Source organism: Labeo rohita, chromosome 20 (assembly GCF_022985175.1).
Source record: "Labeo rohita strain BAU-BD-2019 chromosome 20, IGBB_LRoh.1.0, whole genome shotgun sequence".
NCBI lineage: Eukaryota > Metazoa > Chordata > Actinopteri > Cypriniformes > Cyprinidae > Labeo > Labeo rohita.
Window position 1 is genome coordinate 19843215 of NC_066888.1, and position 27926 is coordinate 19871140.

The 27926-nt window shown below is 36.3% G+C and overlaps 1 protein-coding gene across 3 annotated transcripts in view; it reads left to right on the top strand.

Annotated features, from left to right (window-relative positions):
* nhsl1b (NHS-like 1b) overlaps positions 1-27926 on the top strand; it is a 110979-nt gene continuing 83053 nt past the window's right edge. For 2 of the 3 annotated variants that reach the window (XM_051139494.1, XM_051139499.1), the window contains exon 1: positions 1-584. In XM_051139494.1, the coding sequence (XP_050995451.1) occupies positions 263-584 (322 nt within the window). In that variant the 5' untranslated portion in view covers positions 1-262. The remainder of the gene's footprint in view (positions 585-27926) is intronic. The other variant, XM_051139495.1, reaches the window with a different exon arrangement.

Below are 27926 nucleotides of genomic sequence, written 5' to 3' on the forward strand. Positions count from 1 at the left end.
CTACAGGTGGTTGGGAAGCCTTTCCGTGTTTTCCATACACTTTCTCTTCACGTTTTCGTTTCGACTCGCTGCTTTCAAACTCCTGTTCCCGATGCTCCAGAAACACCAGCGCAACGTCCCGGACTGCTTCTGCATCTTTCAAAAAATTATGGCGGGACCTTTTGTAAACAGACCTTGTTCTCACGGCAACTTCTGGGATACATCGTTTGGATTTTAAATCGCCTCAACCCGATGTTCATCTCAAATTTAAACAAGATTTAAAATGCCGTTCCCCTCGAGAACCGTTGAGCCTCAGCTGGTGAGCAGGTTGAGAGGGAGTGATGGCTCCGAGAAGATCTTCATAACGGCGGACGGTCGCAAAGTTCGTAAACCTGTTTTATTCTCTTCTTTGGAAGAAGTTTGTTGTCATACGCTCACCGGCATCCTCCATCAACTGTCTGATCTATCGCGACATGCGAGTGACATATTCATGGAAATTGAGACTCAAGCTGTGTTGGTCACGCAGAGGACGTCAAGCATTCAAGTGCGTTTGGAGAGATTACAGCTCACCGTGTGCAAGCTTGATCCCAAAACGATTAAAATACGTAAGTTTAGAAGCTCAGACTTGTATTTGTTGCCTACTTTAATGTTTAATGCTTTTATGAACAAGTCAATAACATATAGATCATCCGTTAATAATGAACAGAAAACTTAATCAATACCATATACAGTACGTCAATATTTTACGCAAGCTATGCTTGTTAATGACTTAATTTATAAGCTGTTACACGAAATAGCAGTACATAGCCATTGAGTGCTAAATGTAAGTTTGAAAGGCTGCACTATGGATTGGGTCCGCGAGACAAAAGGCGGGTGTGAAACTGTTAATGTTGTGGGACAAGCACATGGCGTTGTGTTGGTGTAATGATTTGAGGTGAGGAGAATGCAGTTTCCCTTAAGGGCCGAAGTTCTGTCAGACGTGATAGATCTGCTTTAACGTACCATCTGCGCACACCGACACCCCTACAGCAGCAAACCCCCTCCAAGACACCCCACCCTCATTAGGGTGCGTGTATGAGTATATATACGCGAACATATATATTAAGAAATGTACTTTTTTCAACAAGGATGCATTAAATTGAACAAGAGCAAAGCTGACAGTAGGAACATTAATAACAGTGTTACAAAAGACGTATTTCAAATACATGTACTTTTGAATTTTCTATTCATCAGTGTATATGTTTTCAAAACATTAAGCACCACATATGTTTTCAACTTTGAAAATAATAAGAAATGTTTCTTTAAGCAGCAAATCAGCATATTAGAATGATTTCTGAAGGATCATGACTCAAAGATTGAAGTGATGACTGCTGAAAATTCAGCTTTGCCATCACAGGAATAAATTGCATTTTCAAAAATATATAAAATAGAAAAATGTTATTTTAAATTTTAATATTATTTCACAATATTGCTGTTTTTACTGCATCAAATAAATGTAGCTTTGGTTAGCAGAGACTTCCTCAAAAACATAAATCAGAGCCCAAACTTTTGAACAGTATATTTATGCAATATAATTTTGCTGTTACACAACACATTTTATACAGCAGATCATAAACCAAAACTTAATATGGAGTAACTTATGTTTTAAATATAATTGTATATTTTTGGAATGACCATTGAAACTGGCTCCAAAATAAGCCATCAGACTAAAAAAACAACGCATGTTAGTGGAGTGAATGCAAAGTCTCCTCTGCTCATGATGTTGCAAAGGAGAACATATGCTCCAAAAAAAGGCTCACTGGTAAAAGAGACCCCACTCCAAGTGATCCTGGAGCGGATGAAGGTATTCATGCTCCCCGTTTGCTTCCACTTTGCATCACATACTGATACAAATTATACTTGCTCTCTTATATTCAGCAGTCTTTAGGTAGTATAATGTATACTATAAACTGGTATGTTACCATCCACTTTCTAATAGAAGAGGATTGTGTTACTGTGATACTGCAAGTGCTGCTAATGACATGAGTCACCAGTGAAGATGAATAGAGGTTCCCACAGGGAAAGCTCTTATTTGGATGTCCTGCCCTTAAGACAATACCATGTAATAATAGACTTAAGACAGTCTCATGCCAGTTTTAAATATTTAATAATTTGGTGAATTGTTTGTGAATTCATATAACTGCATGCAAGCTCATTCTTATGTTTTTAAAGATCTGCTTATACTCAGTTAGGTTAGATTTAGGGAGTGGGTTTTTTTTGCACTTGTCAGATGGTACAAATTTAAATGAAATCGCGAACTAATAATTACAATTGCTCATGAGAACTTTGTGTCAAAAAAAAAAAATACTTTGTTGAAAATATTGAGTAATTTTATTTTAGCATAAATTCTGTTGTGTAATACTTCTTGTGGAACAGATGTTTCCAAATGAGTAGCAACTTGTGTGGTGAATTTGTCACCACACCCATGTTCAGGTTTCATTGCTTCTGTGTAAATATGAGGTCTTAAGGTTGTAAATAATGAATTATATAATCTTTTAAAGCGGTCATCGGATGCAGAATTCACTTTTACATGTTGTGTACATAAATGTGCGTTGGCAGTGTGTGTACACAACCACCCTATAATGATAAAAATCCACCCAGTGGTTGTTATTTAATCCCTATAATTAATATCCTCTTTTTCAAATCAAGCCATTCTCAGCTTCTTGGCTATGTGATGTCACATAGACCAAGGCTGCTCCCACGGTAGTTGACTGACACGGCCATCTTAACTTAGACCCGCCCTGAGTAAGCTGTGAACAGTCCGCCATTGTTTCGACTCCGGTGCAGCATAATGTGTGCTAGTTAGCAAGTTTTGCGGCTAAATGTGGCAAAATGTGGTAAAAATTATGGCTCGTCACCCCATGGAAGAGAGGGGCGGGGTGAGCAGAGCTCATTAGCATTTAAAGGAACATGCAACAAACGGGTTGCTGTGAACAGAGCTGATTTTGAATGTAAAAAGGGTGTTTTTTACACTACCATTGAGAAATTTTACCCAAAGCATGTTATAGACTTTTAATTAAGACCCTAAATAATCATATCAATTTCGGTGTCCCCTTTAAGTACATCCCTGATGTAGTGAAGAGAAGGAGGAAGAGTTAATAGCCCAACAGGAGGGCTTGTTTGCATTCTCTGCACCTCACTTGATTTATAATGCCAATTTTGCTCAACCAGAATTGATTCGTTTCTTGTTCCTTGTGTCTTAATGTCTTGTTTGTCCTGCTAATGGTTTCAGTCGGAAAGGACTTTGACTCATTACTACTGTTTGTCAATGCTTAACCATGCAGGAAATGTTGGGTTGGTTTGTGACTTCAGGTTAATCAAAAACGTACTATTGTTTTTATATACTCTAAGCTAAAGCTGATAAAGGCATGGACCAGCTTTGTAATCCTTCTATGTGACCCTAGACCACAAAACCTAGTCTTAAGTGGCATGGTTATATTTGTAGCAATAGCCAAAAATACGTTGTATGGATAAAAATGATCAATTTTTCTTTTAGTAAGTAAAGATCAAGTTTCGTGAAGATATTTTGTAAATTTCCTACCGTAAATATATCAAACCTTAATCTTTAATTAGTAATATGCATTGCTAAGGACTTCATTTAGACAATATTTAGATTTTTTGCACCCTCAGATTCCAGATATTCAAATAGTTGTATCTCGGCCAAATATTGTCCTATCCTAACAAACCATGCGTCAATGGAAAGCTTATTCATTCAGCTTCTCAGATGGTTTTGTGGTCCAGGGGCACATATATTTAAGTAAAACATCTTACATTTTAAATGAAGGACATTTTTTAAAGGTCAGAGGTCATAGTATGTGTTTGTGAATAGCTTGAAGGTGTCAGGTCAAGGTCAACTACTGTTGGCCTTGAAGGGAAAACACCTGATGATGAATCAAGCTGGAGATCCTAATTTCCTTAACTTTTCCAGACTGCATTAGAAACAATTTACCTTTGCAATATGTGTGATTATGTGTTGTTTACATTTTAAAAAGCATTTTTTTTCATGGGTGTTGCTTTTTTTTGCATTTATTACATTTTTAATATTTTAATTTACAACATTAATAGGTTAATGAGCATGTATACAATTAAGATTTTAATATGCACTTTTATATACAGCAAATTACAATGCAGCCTTTAAAATATCAGCCAGAAGCTTGTTGAGCTTAGAAGGCACAATGCTGAAAGCTAATATACAACCTGTTGGTTACCAGCCCAAATTGTCTTAACCACTTGACCACACCAAGCCAGTTTAATAATAGTCTGGTTTACAACATGTTTTACAACCATCTTTGAAAGATGCAATTTTGTTGGAGTACTAACACATTGTTTTATTACAGTAACACTGGCGGTTTTCAAGTACATACAAACACACACAATCTCCTTCTGAGCTGTGGAATTTCTGTCAGTCTTCTCTGGATATTTTTAGTATGTGTGTGTCTGCTCCACTCAGGCTTTTTCTAGATCCGCTGCTGACTTTGTTTTGCATATGATGGTCTTAAAGTGTGGAGCTGATCACACAAACAATAGTGCTCTATAGTCTGCTATCTTACAGTTTATCAGCAAGTAAATGATCACACCAATGTGTTTAGAGATCAGGCGATTGCTGTGTTCTCTGATTGTGTATGTTTACATGACAAACCTCAGAGGTCTAATTAGGACTCATTTAGCTGTGGTTGTTATCGTTGTTGTTTGGTCGTAATGTCAGAGTGTGTGTGTGCATTTATATAAACAGCTTAGGGGTCATAATTCCTTGTTTTTCTCATGTTCAAGAATACCTTTTTTCTACTTCTCTTCCTTAAAGTTGCTCTCTTTGTTTGGTGTGTTTTGTATGCATGGGCTCAAAAGGGATTTCTGGGTCCAAGTCCAACCCAAATCCAAAGCCAGACCCAGGGAAAATCGTCACCTTTGACTTCTGGAGCCCTCAGCATGGGAAAACAGCGAAACGATTCTTTCATTCCCTGACCACCAGGCCTCAGCTCCTGATGGTTGCTTTCACACACACATAAACTCAGTGTACCTACAGCCTGCATTCGTAAGAACTCACTTAAATATACAGCCTCAAATGTACATCAGCCGTTGGGCCAGATTAATCCCAAAAGCTTGGTCAGCCGATTACCAAATGAATTGATTCCCATTATGCTGTACATTATGTTTCCCATGATGCTAGTTTCTTTTTGATCTGCTTGAAGTTGTAGACCTTCCCTGAAACTAATGGTGGGAATTTTTCAGCAGTATTTATGTTTGGTTTTGAGCCAAACAGATTTGAAGTTTTTGAATTAATCATGACTATATTTTAGTCATGATTAAGTTTTGAGTTAATCATGACTAATTTATGACTATATTAATCATGATTAATTTATGAATTAATCATGACTTTTTTAGGGACGTGCAATATATCTGTATGGTATGGAAGCCTGTTTCCATCACAGAATAAAAAACAAAAGGTAATTGCAACTTTTAATCTCACAATTAAGACTTTTTTTTCACAATTCTGTATTTAAATCTCATAATTATGTCTATTTTCTTTCAGAATTGATAGATGTTAACTGGCAACTCAATTATGAGGTGAAAAGTCTGAACTGTGAGAAATAAACTCACAATTTTGAGGAAAAAAGTGAGAATTGTGAGATGAAAAATTGCAATAGCCTTTTTAATTTTGGCCACAATAAATAAATAAATTACAAGATGTACACTCAGAATTTATGGGAAAAAAAGTGATAATTGCAAGATATAAACTCAAAAATGAAAGACGTAAAGTTGGAATTGTGAGAAATAAGGTCAAAATTTATATACTGATATTTATATATCAGTATTTATTTATCGCATGAATTGTAAGATATAAACTCTGTTAGATATTGAGGGAAAAAAGTGAGGTCAAAAATTATATTTTGCAATTATGGCTTTTTTCCCCAGAATTGTAAGAAAAAAGTGAGAATTGTATTGGAATAGTATTGGATATGTAATTATTCCCTTATTTTTAATTTTTCCCTTATTTTTACTTTTAGATTACTTTTTCCATCATCTAATGCTCAATTAAAATGATTATTTATTATGATGCTAATAGTGTAATAATTGTTGAATGTAATCTTTAGCAAACTAAAAATTAAAATCCATTTTTCATACTGTGCATTATAATAAGGTGCCTAAGTTCACTTCTAGCTTTTAAAATGATTGATTTTAGTTTTTGTGTTATTTTTAAATTATTTAGACCAAATAGTGTAGAATTTTATTATTGGACATTTATCAGTTAATGGTCATAACATAAAAATTATTACATCATTATTACAGAATTTTAAATGCATCAGTGCATCAAAACTTTTTTTTTGGCTTTAGATTTAGTGAACCGTCCGGAAAGACTAATTATAGTAGTCAGACAGTAGTGAACTTAAACCTGCAAAGCCTTGTGTCAATTTAAAATATTTTAGTTGCTATTCTTCTCTTGCTCATCCCTTTAAAACAGGAAATCTACCCGTATAAGTGCTGGGATTTTAAGCTTGCAAAAGCCAAGAGGATTAAAGTCAGATAACATCAGGCCTGGACATGTGAAAGTATGATAGACTCTTTCTGCTTGTAAATGGGACATTTTTCCCAGCATGACGCCCTCTCACATGTGTATGAGTGGCCTTAGGAAAGGGCATTAGTGTCATGATAGTATTTACAACACTGGTGAAACATCAATTTTTTTATTTTTTGATGATGATGATGATGATGATGCCTGACTGATCCTTGTACATGCTTTATTACTTCATCCCCACCCAGCTCTTCAAAAATGTATCTCTGTTCAGACACAGCTAGTAAAGCATGTCTAGAGGGCAAGGTATGGTGCAGCCAGAGCACTAAGTTCAGACGAGTACCCAGAATTCCAAATGGGTACGAAAGCGCAAGTCCATAGTGGGTCCAATTTTGTTGCACCTACCAATAAGGGGGCGAATTGAAAATATTTACTGGACATTAATGTTTTTACTTGAGGTGCACAATATATTCATAGCTTATTGATAATTGTACAACATTACAGACTTTTGTGAATGTAACTATATATAGCTTTTTATTTGTTATATTGGCTACGTATACACTGCAGCTAAATTCGGTTGTCAGTTCACCTTTTACTCCTTAGCACATTCTGTACACATATAATTCAGTGAAATACCGGAGTGAGAACAGCATTCGACAACCGCATTAACTCCCGAAAAATACAGATAGTGACAACTGCATTTACAGAAATTCTACGCTGTGTATACGGAACTAAACTGAACAACTAGTTGTTAATGATGTATTTAAAAGCACCATGTGTCTTCATCTGTAAGTGAGATGCAAGAATATAACAGTGAAAGAAGTTTTAACCTTAACACATTTTGACATGGGGCTAGTTGCGCTCACGAACCAGTGTCAAGTCAAGTGTCAGTGTTGCCAGATCTTCATAGAAACAAACAACAACGACAAACCAAACAAAAACACCCAAATGCTATATGTTATATAACACCAAAAAAATATCATATATCTCATATTCGCAACAGACCATTTTATTAACTCCAGAAAGTGCCTAGCTTTATGAGCTAAGACCAAACAACATGCCTAAAAGCGCTTGTAAATACGAGAACATGGCAACACTGCAAGACAGCGCTCTCTAAACCAGCTCACGAGCATAAACAAAAAACGTCTATCAGCAGTAGTTTAGTTAAAATTGACAGACAAAGAGAGTCTTTAGCTAAAAAATGGTAGATACCACATGGCTAATTGTAATTCACTCCTGTAAGATGCCAAAATGTTTGGTATGGCTTGCAGTGTTGCTATGTCCTCATATTTACAAGCGCTTTTAGGTGTGTTGTGAAAGCCGTGGTTTTAGCTCATAAAGCTACGCACTTTATGGAGTTAATAAAATGGTCTGTTGCAGATTTGAGATTTTGAGATTTTTTTGTGTGTTCATAAACCATTTGGGCATTTTAGTGTTTTTTGTGCTTGTCCTTGTTTGTTGTTTATTTTTTTCTTTTCTATAAAGATCTGGCAACACTGACACTTTACCGTTGGGCTCGTGAGCGCAACTAGCCCCGTGTCAAAATGTGCTATGGTTAAGACTTCTTTCACTGTTAGTTTCTTGCATCTCACATAGAGAAGAAGACACATTTCTGATGCGCATTTAAAGACATCAGTAACAACTAGTTGTTCCGTTCAGTTCTGTACACACTGCATAGAATATCTATATTTCTGTATTTTTCAGAATGTAATGCGGTTGTCGAATGAAGTTGTCACTCGTATTTTGGTGAATTATGTGTGTACAGAATGTGATTAGGGAGTAAAAGGTGAACTGACAACCAAATTTAGCTTCAGTGTGTATGTGACCTTTTTATTCATCAATTCAAACTAAACTACTGCTAACAGACGTGCTGTGTTTTGTTTGTGCTTGTGAGCTGCTTTAGAGAGTGCTGTCTTGCAGTGTTGCCATGTCCTCATATGTACAAGCTTTTTTACACGTTGTTTGGTCTTAGCTCATAAAGCAAGACACTTTTTGGAGTTAATAAAATGGTCTTTTGTGTCGGCACCGATAGCCTTGTGGGCAGTGCGTCGACTAGCAGCACCGTTGCACTTCGAGTCACGGCTCGCGGACCTTTCCCGATCCTGTTCCCCCTTTCTCTCCCACTTCATTTCCTCTGTCACTACTGTCCTATTAATAAAAGGCAAAAATAAATCTTGAAAAAAAAGGTCTGTTGCAGATTTGAGATGTATGTTTGTTTGTTTGTTTTTTTGGTTTATAAACCGTGAAGCATTTGGGTGTTTTAGTGTTTTTTGTGCTTGTTTGTTGTTGTTTTCTATGAAGATCTGGCAACACTGACACTACTCCGCAGGGTTTGTGAGTGCAACTAGCCTTGTGTCAAAATGTGCTAAGGTTAAGACTTCTTTCACTGTTATTTTCTTGCATTTCACATACAGACAAAGACACATTTCTGATGTGCTTTTAAATATGTCATTAACAACTAGTTGTTCAGTTTTGTGCTGTAAACACTGTGTAGAATTTCTGTAAATGCAGTTGTAACTACCTGTATTTTTTGGGAATTAATGTGGTTGTCGAATGCAGTTATCACTCCAGTATTTTAGTGAATTATGTGTGTAGAGAGTGCGATTAAGGAGTAAAAGGTGAACTGGCAACCGAATTTAGCTGCAGTGTGTACACAGTATTACATATTTAAAGAAAACTGAAATTGGTGATTATGAAAGAGGTGATTTGATCTCAGAAATTTAGAAGAAGGAAACTGTTGGCTATGTGAATTGTTTTCTGTGTTTGTGTGTGTGTGTGTGTGTGTGTGTGTGTGTGTTTTTAATCATATGCCAATCAACCTGAGGGGAATTATTGAGCCAAAGTTACATGATCCTACCTGTAATTGTTTTGTTGTGAACTGTTAAAGGTCTCTTAAGGTGTGCACTGTTTTGGTGCATTTGAGAATACTAAATCATTTCGCTCAGTTAATGCAGTCACGTTCAGCCTTCTGGACATCTGGAGGTTTACTAAGATGGATTAAAGATGAAGCAAAGATTTTTTTTTTCACAAACACACACATGGAGAAGTAAAGCTGCACGAGAACAGAATAAGTTGAGTAAGACAGATGAAAGATGTGGTTATGTAACAGGTTTTGATGGACTGACAGACTGTCAGTCTTTAATCTTTGATGTTCTGCCATCTAGACAGTGACCTCTGGTTTAGAGGCTAGTTGATGGCCTGCTTAAAGCCTTAGTGACACATACTGTAGCAACACAACAGATGATATCTAAATGATAAGTTATGACATCCAGCATCTCTGAAATGTCATCGGTCAGCATTCCTCTGAATCCATTGGACAATTTGTTTTCTGTCTCTGCTTTTCAACGCCCTTTATTCATACAGTCGTTCTGTGGTTGGAAGCTCACTTGATGTTCCTGCCTTTCATATATTGGCTGGTACAGATGTGCATCCATTCAGTGTTTTGTTTTTGAGCCCTTGATGTTCCTCTTGATCTTGCGCTCTCAGATCTCACCAGCCTCTCCTGTCCGACTGTGACCTGATCCATCTCATCTGGCCTTGCCTGACCTTTTGTCCTCTTATGAAGCCTTTATTAGGCCGATGATGTATTGTATGCCATGTTTATGGAGTTCAGTGTAGTTTATGAAATTTATTTCCCATGCTAAAGCCAGCTGGATTAGTGGTGGCATTACCATCCCATGAGGACCTTCAGCTGTTTGTAGACTTTGAGGGATGTGCCGTTTTGTAGTTTAAGTAAAGGGATTTATGGCCACTGTGGGATTCCAAATGCATGAAGAAGCCATGTGCTTTTCATCTCAAAATTACATTTGCTCGTGACTTTCCGAATAAGACCGTTGCTTCATGGTTCAAACAGCTTTGATTCCCCGGTTTGTCTCGGTGTCCGCTCCAGATGGGATCTGGGACGACGTGTGTTTGCTTTGTGCTTTCACCAGCCCACGTGCCCAAGCTCTGTCTGTAGGCTCAGGTTTGTTTTTCCATCAGAGGAGCCCTGGGGCAGGGCAGAGGGCCGCTGTGTCCCGTAACACGCTCGTGATGATGGCGATGATAGCGATGAAAGCTGTGTTGTCCTTGTGCTCAGGCCTAATCCAATAGCCATTGTGTTTTCAGAGCTATCTCACTGCATAATGGAACGGATCAAACAACCCACACATAGATGTTGGCTGGTGCTCACACATTCATGAATATGGGGGCCAGGTGAAGGTAAACAGATGGAAAGATCCTACCTTTGGGTGTGTGACAAGTCATTTTTTCTCATTATAGTTAATTGTATGGTAGTCAGTTATATGATAAAGAATGAATGGACAGTTATTTCATGATGTTACTACATTGATGATGAGACATTTGGAGAGTGTTAACATGGCTTTAGAAAGTGCTGACTTGATTTTAGAAAAGCGGATGGATGACTAAAAGATGTATTTTGACTAAACTACTATTGTGTAAACTACTTATTAACTATGTGGAAATTAGATTCCAAAAACAACCTGGGGAAGTATTGAGGCAAAGTTGCATAATCCTACCTCTGTTTTTGTGGTTTTATTATGAACTGTGAGAACTGAATCTTTCCCAATGACAGTAGCTCATATAGTCACCTGTAGAATTATCAGGGATCTTTTTCCCATGCAGTGATATGAATCAATCATGATAGTGGCACTGAAACACAAAAGGTCTTGTGACAGATGTCAGAAGATCAGAGGGTTGGAAATAATCATTTTTGTGAATATGTGGAGTATTATGTTTGTGCAAAATAGAACATATTAAAATTACGGCTGGGCAATTTTTTAGATTTTATCGGTTAATTCGAATTTAATGTTTTGCCAGGATTTTATTTTTTAGAAACCGAGGAATCGCAATTTTAAATAGAAATATTACCAAACGTTAGAATTAGACACTTATGCCAGTGATAACAGTAAAGTGAAAAGAATGATCCAATCGTGATTAACTGCTCACGTGTCACACAGAATGCGCTTTGGTGTTGACAAAGATGCTACGCGGGCAGTGGAATAGGAAAAAACATGCAAGAAGATGGGAGTGAAAAACTTTTAAATTGAGCGCCGCCTTTTTATAATGCCGTTTCATGCATTAGACGCTTGTCCAACAGTCATTAAATGAAGTCCAACGGTCAAATGCGTTAATATGAAAAAAAACAATGGAAAAGTAGCTCAACTTAATAAAAAAAAAACATGTTAAGAACTACTATTGTATGTCTGATATTTCATGTTTGGATCATGGTGACAGGCTGAAAACTGCTGTTCATTGTTTTTACAGAACAATTATAGTTCATAGTAGTCTACTGGTGTTATACCTTCATTCATTTTGAATTTGAATTACCTTGACTTTTGAGGGTTTTTTTAAAGCATTTTTGTAGTATTATTTCTGAACATATAATATGTATAAGATAAGCTTATACAATATGTAGTTGTACTAAATGCATCGTTTCTGGAAAGATATTTAATGAGTGGTTTGTTTAACATTTACATCATGTTGACAACTTAATGTGTGGTGCACTTTTATTTAACTAGAGGGTTAATAAAGAAAAAGTTACTTTAATCATGTTGTAGTTACATTTTCAAGTTGATTAGTTTAAAATCGTGAAAGCTCGAGAATCAGTCAAATGTTCTGAAAAAAATTGCATTTTAATTTTTTGCCATATCGCCCAGCCCTGATTAAAATAATAAAAAAATATTTATAGTTAAAAAAATTGAAATTTACAGTAAAATGTGTTTTTTTTTTTTTTTTTTTTTTTGGTTAATGTAAAATGTTTGCTTTTTACTTTCAATGTTTGTACATACAAATATTAATAATATTAAATATTAAGCAGCACAACTGTTTCCAACATTGATATTAAATCAGCATATTAGAATGATTTCTGAAGCATCATGTGACACTGAAACCTGGGGTAATACTGCGGAAAATTCCTTTGCTTTATAGGAATAAATTATATTTTAAAGTATATTGAACTAGAAAAAATTTAATTTAAATTGCAATAATATTTCACAAAATTACATTTTTTTATATTTTTGACCAAATTGGTGAGCCTTGGTGAGCATAAGGAACTTCTTTAACAAAATAAATAAATTAATTAAATTTGTACTGATCCCAGACTTTTAAATGGCATATATATAGAAAAAAATAATAGAAATTAATGTCAAATATTTTTAATAATAACAAATTGCTACTTTTTTCAGTTTCTCTAACATGCTTTTTAATAGCCCTTGTCTGCTAATCAGAACTGATTAGAAAGGTCATGGGAATTGGCTGGTCAAAAGCTGTGGGAACTGTGACTTTTCCTGCTTGTCAGACACTGTCATGGTCAGCCTTTCAGATATCTGGATGTTAATCCACTTCAAGTTGCTCTTACAGGCCAAGTGTATAACAAACCAAAATGTAGTTCACCCAGAAACGTTAGTGACAATTCCTAGTAAACAATAAATAATAGATAAGTAAAGCAATAAAACTAGTGATAAATATAAATCAGTGCAACAAACATAAAAAATATTGTTTATGTCCAGCAATTTATGACACATTTTGTGCCTCAGTATAAATACATTATAGTCGAGGTGGCACTTATCTTCTCCATGTGTTCATGACTAGAAATAGACTTCATATAATGATCCACTTCCCCTCTTGAAGACTCATTTATTAGTCAGTTCCACTGTTTTAGTGACAGAGACTTCCACATCAGTCTTAATCATGTCAAAATGAGGCCAATTCGTCTGTTTTTGGATTAGGATAAAAAACACCCTCCCTTTTGTTTGAGGTCAAAGGTGCTCTTCTCAGAGGTACAGCCCGTTTGAAAGGACTGATCATTAGCGTTCCTCCCAGACTGGAGAGCCTCTCCCATGGGCTGTTAGCTGGAATTTAGGTTTGGAATTGGAAGTGTTCACGTCTGCTCTGGGTGGTGATTGTGCTGATTTAATGCTCTGTAGTGTTTCCACCTCTGCAAATGTTGTTTGGACACGAACCTCAAAGTGGCCACAAGAGAAATGATGTTGGGCATGGCATGGTACACCCAGGAACCACATAAACACACACATTACTTAGTCATAGAGTACACATATGCACCAGAGACCCAGCTAACACAGTACAGCTGTTTTCTGTACAGCAGGTGTCAACAATATTTTTGACAAAAGGTGCTCTTTCTTTCCTTCTTTCTTTCTTCAGTGTCACATGATCTTTCAGAAATCTTTCTAATATCCTGAATTGATCCTCAAGAAACATTTCTTATTGTTATCTATGTTTAAATGCTTATTAATAGTTTTGTGAAAACAGTCATATTAAAAGAAGGGCATCTTTTGTAAATCTTTTGTCTTGTTATAAATCTATTTAATGTCACGTAAATTTAATGCTGCTAAATTTTTGCTGAATGTAACTAGTAATTTGATCAGTTTTATTTAAAAATTATAATACAGTATATTACTGTGTGGCTCACTGAAAAAATACTAGACCTGTTGCTGTTATGTTACCTTAATATGTTATTTTATGTGCACCAAGATTAAAGAAAAAAGCCTAAAATGATTATAATATAATATAGTATATGTAGTAGTAAATATTTATAATATAGGATAGTATATATAGTAGTAAATATTTTTAATAAATTATATTAATTTTGTTCTAAAGTAAATGTCACAACTTCCGTACACAATGATATAATAATAATAGCATTACATTTTGATTTTAAAGTGCTTTTTAGGGTACTCAAAGAGGTAATTTGGTGATTTGATGGAATATTTTTTTTGTATATATATTTTACTTTTCAGTAGACTACAGTATACACTACCACTGTATACTGTTTTTGAACAGTAAGATTTTTAATGTTTTTTAAAGAAGTCTCTTTTGCTGACCAGGCCTGCATTTATTTGATCCAAAGTACAGAAAAAACTGTAAAATCTTGAAATGTTTTTCTATTTAAAATAACTGCTTCTATTTGAATATATTTTTAAAATGTAATTTATTCCTGTGATTTCAAAGCTGAATTTTTAGCATCATTACTCCAGTCACATGATCCTTCAGAAATCATTGTAATATTCTTATTTACTCAAAAAAAACAAAAACAAAAAAAACATTTATTACTATTATTATGTTGAAAACAGCTGAGTTTTTCAGGTTTCTATGATGAATAAAAAAAACTTTAAACCTAATAATATATGTTTATAATATATTTAAAAAATTCTTGAACAGCAAATCAGCAAATTCCAATGATCTTGTGACACTGAAAACTGGAGTAATGATGCTGAAAATGTAGCTTTGATCACAGAAATAAATTACATTTTAAAATATATTTAAATAGAAAGCATTTTTTTTTAAATAGTAAAAATATTTTACAACATTACTGTTTTTTCTGTATTTTGGATCAAATAAATGCAGGCTTGGTGAGCAGAAGAAAATTCTTTAAAAAATCTTAAAAATCGACTGTTCAAAAACTTTTGACTGGTTGTGCATAAAATGTAATTAACATTTATTATTGGTTCTAACTGACTCTATATGCTCTATAATTATATATAAATATATTGATCTATAATATATACTCTTAATTAAAGGGTTCTCTTTAATCTAGGCCAGTCACAACTTACTGTGGTATTCCTTACCAACAAAGGACATTTATTGGTAGTAGGGGTTGTCTGATTATTGGCCAAGCATTTTCAAAACCGATTTGCAGATAAAATATTTTTACAGAATTTAAATGTTTTTGTCAGAGCACTTGTTATTCTTAATTTTGAATCATTTTCATTTATACACCAGACATATATCAGTTCGAAATATCAGTTGATCTGTAATAATCGGCATCAGCCCTGAAAAACACGTATTGGTCGACCCCTAATTGGTTGCACCTATAACATATAACATGATGATTAAGTCTAGGTAGTAGGCTCAGTAGGGTTTGAAACAGAGCCTCTCTCTTTCTCACTGTCGGTCTCCTTTTGCGTGGGTAAGTGATGCTCTTCAGCAGGTGAGCTGAGCTTCTCTCACCAAACATAAAGCTCATTGTGTCTGAACGTCTGTGTGCTGGAGTTATAGCTCGTGGGCTGCTGTCGTCGCTCAGTAAAAATAAACATGGATTTTCCAGCCCCATCTGTCGCTCAATCTTTCCCTCCAACCCCTCTCTCCTTTCCTTGTCATTTCTAAAACCCTTCTCCCCCTCTCTTGCTCCTTCTCGTGTCCTCTCTGAACTCTCTTATTAGACTTCATTTTCTCCTTCACTCTTCACATGACTTGGATTACATAGTTTGAGGGTGTGTGTGTGTGTTCATGTGTCTGAGTGTGTGGCGTGTAGTCAAACCAGGGCCTCATGTCCCACTGTGACCGGGCTGTACAAAGGAAATGCCACACAGACCCCAGGACGTTTTATTCACCGTGAAATGCTCTTACAACAGTAATGCTTTGCGACTACGCAAAGGGACCGGTTCACCAGAGAGCAGTTCAACAGTTCAGATTCATATTTTAAATGACTTTTTCCGTGAGAAGTCACATTAGTAAGATTTAACAATATGTGATTAATGAGACATGAAGATGTTTACTTTATGTCGTTCCATATCTGTACGACTGACTTCCTTCTGCAGAACATAAACAAAAACAGTTTTTAGCCAACTGGATGATCCAGTCAGTCAATTTAACTCAAAACCCGGATGAGTTTTATTTGTAAACAAATCATTCAGACTGGTTTTGTGAAGTAAATGAGTGAGTAATCAAAAGACCTGGCTCAAAAGAGTGATTCATTCAAAAAGAATGATTAATTGATTCTTTAAAAAAATTCACAGCTATTTTTCCCAGGAACTTGGATGTACTCGCAACCAAAGGGATGACAAACTCAATTTTCCACACAAAACAATTGTAGGACTTTAAAAGACTTGTATTATGAACAAGTCACTTGTATGATAGTTTTATGGTGCTCTTGTGTCACTCCAAAGCTTGAAGTCCACAATCTTTATTCGTATTGAAATGATAGGCCAAATTCATTTTTTGTGTTCCAAAGAAGAAAAAAATGATGTTGTGTAATTAATTACAGAACTATCCCTTTAAAAGTGACAATATGCCATTAGCACTTGAACAGTTGTCTGAAAACAAATGGAGGAAGCTTTATGGAGTGTAGACTTTTTGTGGAGTGTGTGTATGTGTATTCATTTCACCTCTCTCTTTGAGCCCCACTGTGAAACAACACAATAGTCACAGCAGTCTACACATGCTCTTTAAAGGATTAATTCGCTTCCAGAATAAAAATTTCATGATTAATTACTCACCCCCATATCATCCAAAATGTTCTTGTCTTTCTTCAGTTGAAAAGAAATTTTGAGGAAAAGATTCCAATATTTTTCTCTATATAGTGGACTTTAATAAGAGCCAACGGGTTGAAGGTCCAAATTGCAGTAAAGGGCTCTACATGATCCCACTCGAGGAATAAGGGTCTTATCTAGCAAAACGATCTGTCATTTTCTAAAAAAAATTAAAATTTATATACTTTTTAACCACAAAGGCTTGTCTTGCACTAGCTCTGTGCTGCATGTCTGCGACTTTACGCATTATGTAATCATGTTGGAAAGGTCACACACGGTCTGTTCCGTTACTGACAATAAAATGTGGCGTTACTATGATTTTTGCGTTACGTTCAACTTCTTCTGGCTTATTTCTCTCAGTGTGTCTTCTTTTAAAAACTAAAAGTAGCCAAGATGAACTTGATGAATGTTCATGTTTGTTTATGTGGGCATTTTACCTACATGTCCGCACTTCTCACTTGAGTGTTTAAAATTTGAAAAGCGAAGCTGCTCGTGGGTGTGATTACAGAGATAATGAATTTAGATGGGAAAAACTGGAGCTTGCATTGGTATTATACAGATTACTTTATTAGAGAATATTTGTTTTTGACATGATTTATTTCATTTTCTTTCTTTTTTTTTTATTTATTTTTGGGCTTTTTTATGCCTTTATTTGGACAGGACAGTGTAGATAAGACAGGAGAGCATTGGGTGAAGAGAGAGGGGAGTGTGATCAGCAAAGGACCACGAGCCGGTATTCAAACTTGGGTCGCCGTGAGCACAACTGCACTGTATGTCGGTGCACTAACCGCAAGGCTATTGGCACTGACACATTTCAAGCTTTCTATACATATATTTCTCATGTGTGTGAGGCACGAATTCAGATATTCAGGCTGTTTTATTTACGTGTCTGTGAAGAGAGGTGATGGAGACTGAGATGGCAGAGAGTGCACCCTATATATTTTATTTATTTTACAAAAGCACAGTGTTTTCTTGATATTATGACTATACACCTATAAAAGTAGACCCTTTGCAGTTTCAAACGATACCTTATTCTTATCTGTACAATCAAAAATGATGAGTATGATGAGTATTTTTAGTTCTTTTCATGGTCATCAAGAAAAAGCAAGATAGACCACATTGGTGTGGTCTTTGACCACAGAGGGTTAACAGTGTTGCCATGGGATGTTTTTCATGTCTGAGGGTTGAAGCGACCCCAATGACGTGATATTTAGCCCCTGATAGGTGTTTCTCACATTGTCCCACAGCAACATTAAAGTAATATAGATTAGCATACAATGTTTTCTTTATTCACCATATTTAATATTGGGGGCATCCAAGTTATTTGATATATATTTTTTAAAAAGTTACAATAGTTACTTTCCCTGAAAATTAGTTATTTTTATAATGATGTAACTCAGTTACTAATTGTGAGAAGTAACTAGTAACTATAACTAATTACATTTTTAAAGTAACATGCCCAACACTGCTTCTGCCTACGTCATGCGTGACCTTTCCAACATGACTACGTAATGCATGAATTCGTGGATGAGCATTTGTGGTTAAAAAGTATATAAATGTTCATTTTTTTTAGAAAATGTTAATTTTTGCGAGATAAGACCCTCATTTCGTGTCTGGGATTGTGTAGAACCCTTTGAAGCTGCCTTTAAACTACAATTTCGACCTTCAGCCTGTTCGCCACCATTTAAGTCCACTATATGGAGAAAAATTCTGGAATGTTTTCCTCAGAAACCTTAATTTCTTTTCAACTGAAGAAAGAAAGACATGAACTGGATGACATGTGGGTGAGTAAATGATCAAGAAATATTTATTCTGGAAGTGAACTAATCCTTTAAGAGAAGATCAGGTTCATGTTTAAAACACAAGATGACCATCACCAAACAATAGGGAAAGCTTTCTTTCTGCTCTTTCTGGCCTATCTTTGCTTTTCCACACTCTTTCGTTTTTAGTAAACACACACTAGTTGCCCTCCCACAACTATGCTGACATACATGTACCACAGTTCACCAGCAAAGTCACTTTCTAACAGGAGGATGTTTTTCAGGAAGCACTGGCGGTGTGGAAACACTTTACCACACAGGCAATAAAATTATAATAAAACACCTTTTTGCACACACTCAGCCACAGGATCCTTACGACACACCTCGACCCCTCTGAACAAACACGCTTTGTGTTGCACAGTGTGCGTGTGTGGTCAAATGTGTTTTAGATTTATGCCATTTCAGCATATTTGCACTGACCACTGCTGGAGAGCTTGCACTTTTATTCCAGACTTGGTTTAGTCCTGTGGGATGAGAAAGAGCTAAAAATACAGAAATATGTTTTCTTTGTTATACCCACTCTCCTGCTTGTCTTTGTGTAAGACTGTGTATGTGTGTGCCTTTAGATCAGTTTGTCTGCAGCGCAGCAGCTGTGTGTGCATTGTCAATGAGGGGTAGACAGGAATTTGAGCATGAGACAATTATGTAATTTACAACAGCAAACAAAATTGACTTTAGCACTAGATTTGGGTAATATCAGTACAAAATGTCTATCAATATTTGTAAAGATTTGAAGTATAATATACTTAGTATAATATACAGAATAAATTCTGTTTTGATTTTCTGGATTCCGTTTTTTCCCGTTTTAATTTTTCTTGACTCCTTTTTAATGGTTAAATTAAATTTTAATAAAGGTTTAACAAAAATGACGTTTAGGGCCCTATGAAATGTTTTATTTTTTCTCACCATATGTTTTATTGTATCAAATTCTGTGTTTTAGCATGTCTAATTATTTGAATGCATACTTAATTTATTTAAGTTATTCTTAAAATAGCCTTATGAAAGGTTTTTTTTTTACATTCAGAAATTCTGTGTTGTGTATTTAAAATGTTCTGGTTATCAAAAGAAGGCATAAAATATTAATTTAAAGTTATCTTTTAATTATTGACAATTAAAAAAACTTTTTTTTTTGGCAAACAAAGGGGAATTTACTGTTAAAATTAAAACATGGAAGAAATGTTGTGTGATTATACCCCAAAAAAGTAATTTTTGTTTCATTTTAGTAGTAGTAGTAATAGTAGTAATATATATCTGGCACAATGTCTTCAAGTTAAACAAAAATGTAGTTATGTCCTCATTTAGTGAGACGACAGACGCTAAAAAATCACCGCAAGCGCCACGTGCGCTTCAGTGTGTGTAGTAAACAAAACCGCTCGTCTGCGATTCCGTCCGCGTTTTCCACATCGCAGAATCCAAAGGGCTCTATATACTGAAATATTCGTACCAGTTGACAACTTTCTACTGGGTTATTTCTTTATCTTGTAACACTGATTTGCAGCTTATTGATGGCTTTTATTACTACCATACCAGACAGAAAAGACTAGACTAGTCTTCTGATGTGCTTTGACCAGTAGCTCAGTTCTGTATGTGATGTCTGTATGTGAACATCATTCATACAAATGTTCAGCTGCAGGGCAATTCTCAAACCGATCCGTCTTCATCTGCCTCCCCAAACATAGAGGGGTTTGTTCATTTCCCACACTGACCGAACGGATCATGTTTGCTGCTGTTTGAGACAGATTACCAGACAGCAGAGGAATGCACTGATACGCTCCTCAGTACTTCAGTAGACAGAACAGACCTCGTCCGTCCTCATAATACACTGCTGTCTCTGTAGCACAACATCTCATCCTGTAGAGCGACGGACCTCTGACACTCACACGCTCATGGAAAATCCCTCACAAACTCACTTCCTCTGCGGATGAGCACTGATACTTTCTGAAACATAACTGGGACACAAAAGCATCGTGTTGCTTTCCTTTGTGGTTCGTTTCTCTGGCCTCAGGTCAGAGAAATGTGATGTGTTGGTCGTAGTTGGCTGTGAGGGAGAGATCGTATTAGGGTTTTTACTCGTGCACTATATGGGTCCAAACCCGGACACAAATTAAGATATTTTTAATGAAATCCGAGTGCTTTCTGAGCCTACATAGATAACAACTTAACTGACATGTCCAGGGCCCAGAAAGGTATTAAGGACGTCATTAAAATAGTCCATGTGACATGGATGTGGTTAGTGGTTCAGCCTTAATTTTATGAAGCTATTGTGCGTATTGTACTTTTTGTGCGTAAGGAAAACAAAATAACAGCTTTATTTAACATTTTTTTGTTTTCATTGTGTACAAAAAGTATTTTGCCTTGAATTGGGGGTGTGTTGACAGCCCATTGTTATTCGACTTCCGAAGCGTTAACTTTTTTTATGAAACGTCAAACGTCTGAATCATGGCTCGGAAAGTAATTCATAATCTTACCACACACATAGACATGTAATGTCTGTCATGTGTGGTGTATTATTTAGAAACAAGAGATTGAGGAAATCTGGATGCTTCACAGGAAACATTAGATCTGCCTTCTTTGTTTTCTCTAATATTACCCAGCACTGAGAACAGCAGTTGAAGGGTGTATCATGCACCATCCAGTGAATCATGACAAATTTAATCCACATGCAAACACCACCAGGGAGTGTTTCAAACGTTGGGAGAAGGATTTGATCTGTGTTTGCTGTCGCTGCCCTGAGCGGGAGTTCAGGTTCTCTGGGTGGGGCTCTTGTTTTGCTTTGAATTGGTACTTGTCTCGTCTTTCACCTGCTTAATCGCTTTAGGATTCCTCCTGTGTCTGTGTGTGGAATTCCACCATGGGAATTTTCTGTGTGAAGTATGTATGGAAATATATGTATTTTAGTGTTGGGAAAGCTACTTAGCAAAGAAAACTAACTTAACCAACACACTGCTCATAAACCCTGCATCTGAGTATGCCTTCTTTTATACTATATAGTAAGCAAAACCAGTATGTGAGCTGAGCTTATTTTACCAAAATAAGAGGGATCATACAAAATGCATGTTATTGTTTATTTAGTACTGACCTGAATAAGATATTTAACATAAAAGATATTTACATATTGTCCACATGGAAAATAATAGTTGAATTTACAAAAATGATCCTGTTCAAAAGTTTACATCCCCTTGATTCTTAATACTGTTGAATGATCCACACCTGTTTTTTTGTTTAGTGATAATTGTTCATGAGTCCATTGTTTGTCCTGAACGGTTAAACTGCCCGCTGTTCTTGAGAAGAATCCTTCAAGTCCCACAAATTCTTTGGTTTTCCAGCATTTTTGTGTATTTGAACCCTTTCCAACAATGAGTGTGTGAGCCATCTTTTCACTCTGAGGACAACTGAGTGACTCATATGCAACTATTACAGAAGGTTCAAACACTCACTGATGCTTCAGAAGGAAACATGATGCATTAAGAGCCAGGGGGTAAACACTTTTTGCTTACAATCAATATGATGCATATGAAAATATCAGAGTAAATGTAACTTCTTTTGTCTTCTGGGAAACATGTAAGTATCTTCTGCAGCCTCTGAAGGGCAGTACTAAATGACAAAATATCATATTTAGGCAGAATAAGAAAAATGTGCACATCTCCATTTTGTTCAAAAGTTTTCAACCCCTGGCTCTTAATGCGTCATTTTTCCTTCTGGAACATAAGTGAGCGTTTAAACCTTCTGTAATAATTGCATATGAGTCCCTCAGTTGTCCTCAGTGTGAAAGGATGGATCTCAAAATTATACAGTCATTGTTGGAAAGGATTCAAATACACAAAAATGCTGGAAAATGCTTTGAATCCTTCAGGTAACAACACAGTATTAAGAATCAAGGGGATGTAAACTTTTGAATGGGGTTATTTTTATAAATTCAACTATTATTTTCTTTTGTGGGCTATGTGTAAATGTCTTTTATGTGAAATATCTTATTCAGGTCAGTACTAAATAAAAAATAACATGCATTTTGTAAGATCCCTCTTATTTTTGTAAAATTAACATTTTGCAGATTCAGGATGTAAACTTTTGACCTCAACTGTATGTCTAAATTTCATTTATACTACACAGTTTTGGAATGACATGAGGGTGTGTAAATTATGGCAGAATTGTCATTGCTACTGTACCCTTTTAAAAGCACTTCTAGATAATTATTCCTCAGTGCTGATAAAACAATAAAAATCTCAGTTGTCAGTCGATGAATACTTTCTAACTTTGATCTCCCCTGAAACCCCCACCCCCATCTCCATCTCTCCTCTTCCTCCCTCTGCATCTCCCCTTCATCTTTTATTCACACTCTTCTATTGAGTGGATAAACATCAAATAAACATCGCCATAGCCGCTCTGAGCCTAGCCTTTAGCCTGGCCCCAGTTAGCCTGCTTCAGCCCCTCTTTTTCTCTCTCCTTTGGGATCACAGTAGTGTTTGCAGCTGGAGAGTAGGGGGATGAGTGGGGTTAATCAGCCCATGAAGGGCTGCGGTTTCTGTGGGATCATTGGTCTGCTGGGACCCCTGGTCTAGTAGCTTCTGAAGTCTTTGTCTTCTTCTGACAGGGAGGTAATATGATAGCCTTTATAGTGTCCGATTTAAATGTCAGTCTGGAGAGAAAAAAGCTGTATATCTTTCTTTTGCTCATTCTTTCTTTTTTTATAATACTCTCATTTGCTACTTATGTTTTTTATCCCTTCTTTATCCCGTTTTTCTCCAAAACATATAGTATCTTTGACTCTTTTGTGTATTCCAAGCCTTTTTTTCTTCTTCTGGGACTAATCTTTTAAGTCTAGTTTTTGTTTAATCAAGTTTATTTGAATTTGCATTGTATCTGTGGATCCTTAAAGGGATAGTTCACCCAAAAAAGAAAATTGTGTCATTAATTACCCATCCTCATGTTATTCCAAACCTGTAAGATCTATTCGAATTAAGATATTTTTGATGAAATCCGAGAGCTTTCTGACTCTGCATAGACAGCAACACAACTACCACGTTCAAGGCCTAGAAAGGTAGTAAGTATGTTGATAAAACATTCCAAGTGAAATTGGTGATTCAACCCTGATGTTATGAAGCTATAAGAAAACTTTTTGTGGGCAAAGAAAACAAAAATAATTTTTGCTCAATGGAAATTTTTGGAAAGATGTATTAAATGTACTCATTTAACAGACTGTGTCTGTCCTTCACAGCCTTGTTTTCATGCGTTAGTTTACATACGGCACAGATCCATTGGCCTTAATTTCTTTAAATTTGAATTTTTAAATAAGGTATTGAAATTTTACTCACCCTCATATCAAACCTGTAGGCCTATATCTTTCTTCTGTGAAACACAATCAATGATATTTTAAAGAATGGTGGTAACCAGTTTTGGTGACCATTATATGGACAAAAATACACTGAAACATTTCTTAAAATATCTGTGTTTCACAGAAAAACAGGTCAAACAAGATTTGGAACAACAAAGTGAGTCAGTGATGGTATTGACTGCAGTTGAAGTCAAAAGTTTGCATACACCTTGCAGAATCTGCAAAATATTCATTATTTTACCAAAATAAAATGCATGTTATATTCTATTTAGTACTGATCCGAATAAGATATTTCACACAAAAGATGTTTACATATAGTCCATTCAGGTCCCACAAATTCTTTGGTTTTTCAGCATTTTTGTGTATTTCAACCCTTTCCAGTAATGACTGTTTGATTTTGAGATCCATCTTTTCATATTGAGGACAACTGAGGCAACTATTACAGAAGGTTTAAACGCTCACTCTGATGCTCTTCTGATGTTCCAGAAGGAAAAACGATGCATTAAGATGAAAACTTTTTGAATTTGAAGATCAAAGTTTATGTTGTCTTCTGGGAAACATGTTAGTATCTTCTGTAGCTTCTGAAGGGCAGTAGCCTACTAAATGGAAAAAAAAAGATATTTATGTAAAATAAGAAAAATGTACACATCTTCGTTCTGTTTTCAAAAGTTTACACCCCTGGCTCTTAATGCATCATTTTTCCTTCTGAACCTTCTGGAATAGTTCAGTTGCATATGAGGACCTCAGTTGTCCTCAGTGTGAAAAGATGAATCTCAAAATCATACAGTCATTGCTGGAAAGGGTTCAAATACACAAAAAAGCTGAAAAACCAAAAGATCTGTGGGATTTGAAGGATTTTTCTGAAGAACAGCAGACAGTTTAACTGTTCAGAACAAACAAGGTACTCATTAACAACTATTACTGAACAAAAAAAATAAACAGCTGTGGATTATTCAGGTAACAACACAGTAAATCAACTATTATTTTCTCTTGTGAACTATATGTAAATATCTTTTATTTGAAATGTTTTATTCAGGTCAGTACTAAATAAAAAAAACAACATGCATTTTGTAGGATCCCTCTTATTTTGGTAAAATAATTAACATTTTGCAGATTCTGCAAGGTATATGTAAACTTTTGACCTGTATGAGTTTTTGAGAAGGAAATGTAATGTTTGAGTGGACTGTAAGCTTCTGTGGGAGTCTGTGTGTGTGAGACACAGAGGGGGAGTTTATTGTAAGCATTCACTAACAACATAACAACATGTCTTAATTGGCCTGGGAGAGTGTGAGGAGGTGTGTGTGGTGTTAACTAAAACAGCTGCTTCTGTCCTGCAGACATGGGGCCCACCAAGCAACCATTTCACTCCTTTGAGCTCAGTATATAGCTCATATTGTTTCATTATTTGATTTTTAATGCTATCTGCCTGTAGATGTATCCAAAAGAACTTCCCAAGTTCCTATATGCAGTACATTAGCACCTTCCTCTCATCCCTATTTTCTTTTCCACCCTCTATCCATCCCCCATCTTTCTGAGAAGCATATGGTGGCACACCCAGTCTGTCTTTCATGTGGTGCCTGAGCGGGTCCCGACCCCACCACCCCTCCCATTGAAGACGCCTCTGTACAGAGACAGCGATACAGGCATGTTGGTGGTGGTGGGGACAGGTCTGAGTGGATCTGACCAGAGTGATTCCACATGTGCCGTGCTGAGCTCTGTAACGAGGAGGAGGATACCGTCTCACAGACCCACCTGGAACCCATCAGAGATGCCAGTTATTTTAACAGTAGCCCTATCCGTGTAGTATTTTGTAATTGTACACGTCCTGCTGAATTGGCAACATGCATGGCAGAAATCACAGCCGGGAGCTTGAGGCTGATTCGAGTTGATTTGAAATCTGTTACTTTAAAGGATTAGTTCACTTCCAGAATAAAAAAATTTGATTACTTACCCCCGTGTCATCCAAGATGTCCATGTCTTTTTTTCTTCAGTCGAAAAGAAATGAAGATTTTTGAGAAAAACAATCCAGGATTTTTCTCCATATAGTGGACTTCAATGAGGCCCAGTGGGTTGAAGGTCCAAATTGCAGATTCAGTGCAGCTTCAAAGTGCTCCACACGATCCCAGCTGAGGAATAAGGGTCTCATCTAGCGAAATGATTGGCCATTTTCTAAAACAAATAAAAGTGTATATACTTTTTAACCACAAATGCTTGTCTTGCACCAGTCCAGCCTCACGCATTACATAGTGATGTTTGGAAGGTCGCGCGTAACGTGGGGCGGAAGAACCAACCCAGTGTTTACAAAGTGAACATGCAAAGAAAGTCAAATGCCATTTACAAAAAAAAAAGGTAAAACAACAATGTTGGAGGAGATAATGAGATGGAGTTTTTCGCCTACTCTACATTTTTAATTTAAAGTACTTCATTCTTTAAAAGAAGAAATAACCACGCATGACCTTTGTAACGTGATTAAAGGAGAACTCCACTTGCAGAGCAACAATTTACAAATAATTTACTCCCCCCCCTTGTCATCCAAGATGTTCATGTCTGTCTGTCTTCAGTCGTGAAGAAATTATGGTTTTTGAGGATAACATTTCAGGATTTTTCTCCATATAATGGACTTCATTGGTGCCTCGATTTTGAACTTCTAAAATGCAGCTTCAAACGGCTCTAAACGATCCCAGCCGAGAAAGAAGGGTTTTATCTAGCGAAACAAGCGGCCATTTTTTTTCAAAAATAAAAATTTGTGTACTTTTTAAGCACAAAAGCTTGTGTAGCACAGGCTCTGGGATGCACGTCCACGACGTGTAAGTTCATCGTCTGTAGGTATAGTATGGCGAAAAACTCATTTTCACAGACAACTTCCGAATCGTCTGACATCGTTATACCTTTTTGTTTGTAAACAGCGTTTGACTTACCTGTACTTACTGCGTTCTCGTAAACACTGGGTCTGTAGTTCTGCCTACGTTCAGCGTGACCTTTTGACGTGATTCAATAGTACGTAGCATCGTGGACACGCATGCCAGAGCTAGTGCTACAAGAGCTTTTGTGCTTAAAAAGTATACAAATTTTTATTTTTCGAAAAAATGACAGATCGTTCCGCTAGATAAGACCCTTCTTCCCCGTCTGGGATCATTTAGAGCCCTTTGAAGCTGTATTTAAACTACATTTTGAAAGTTCAAAATTGGGGCACCAATGAAGTCCATTATATGGAGAACAATCCTGAAATGCTTTCCTCAAAAAACATAATTTTTTCACTACTGAAGACAGAAAGACATGAACATCTTGGATGACAAGGGGGTGTTATTTGGCCCCAGTTAGCAAATTATTTGTAAACTGTTGTTCTGGAAGTGGAGTTCTCCTTTAATGCATAAGCTCACACATGCTCATCACAGAGCTAGTGCAAGACAAGCATTTGTGGTTAAAAAGTATATACATTTTTAATTTTTTTAGTAAATGACTGATCGTTCTGCTATATAAGACCCTTATTCCTTGGCTGAGATCGTGTAGAGCCCTTTTGAAGCTGCATTGAAACTGCAATTAGGACTTTCAACCCGTTGGGTCCAATTGAAGTCCATTATAAGGAGAAAAATATGGTCTTGGAGGACAGGGACGCTGTCCACGTCAGTTACTCTCTTGGCTCCCATCATATTTAATGAATGCTATTGATCTCTCACCTCTATCCCAGAACTGGGCTTGGACTCATTCTGTAAACTCACTTCCTTTCTGTATTCTGCTTATAAATAGCTACTCATTCAGTGGCATTAAGGATGTGAGGTATACAGGGAGCAGTAAGCTAATTTAAGACACTTCCACGCTATATTCTCTGTGTTCAGGGTTGACCCAGGACTGATGTGGGCTGGGCAGGCCAGAGCAGCCCAGTGCTGGAGTTGGAGTGGGTCTATATTTACAACCCTCAAGCCCACACCCTAAACTCTCCACACGCTTGAAATTACACTCAGCTTGAAAATGTGGAG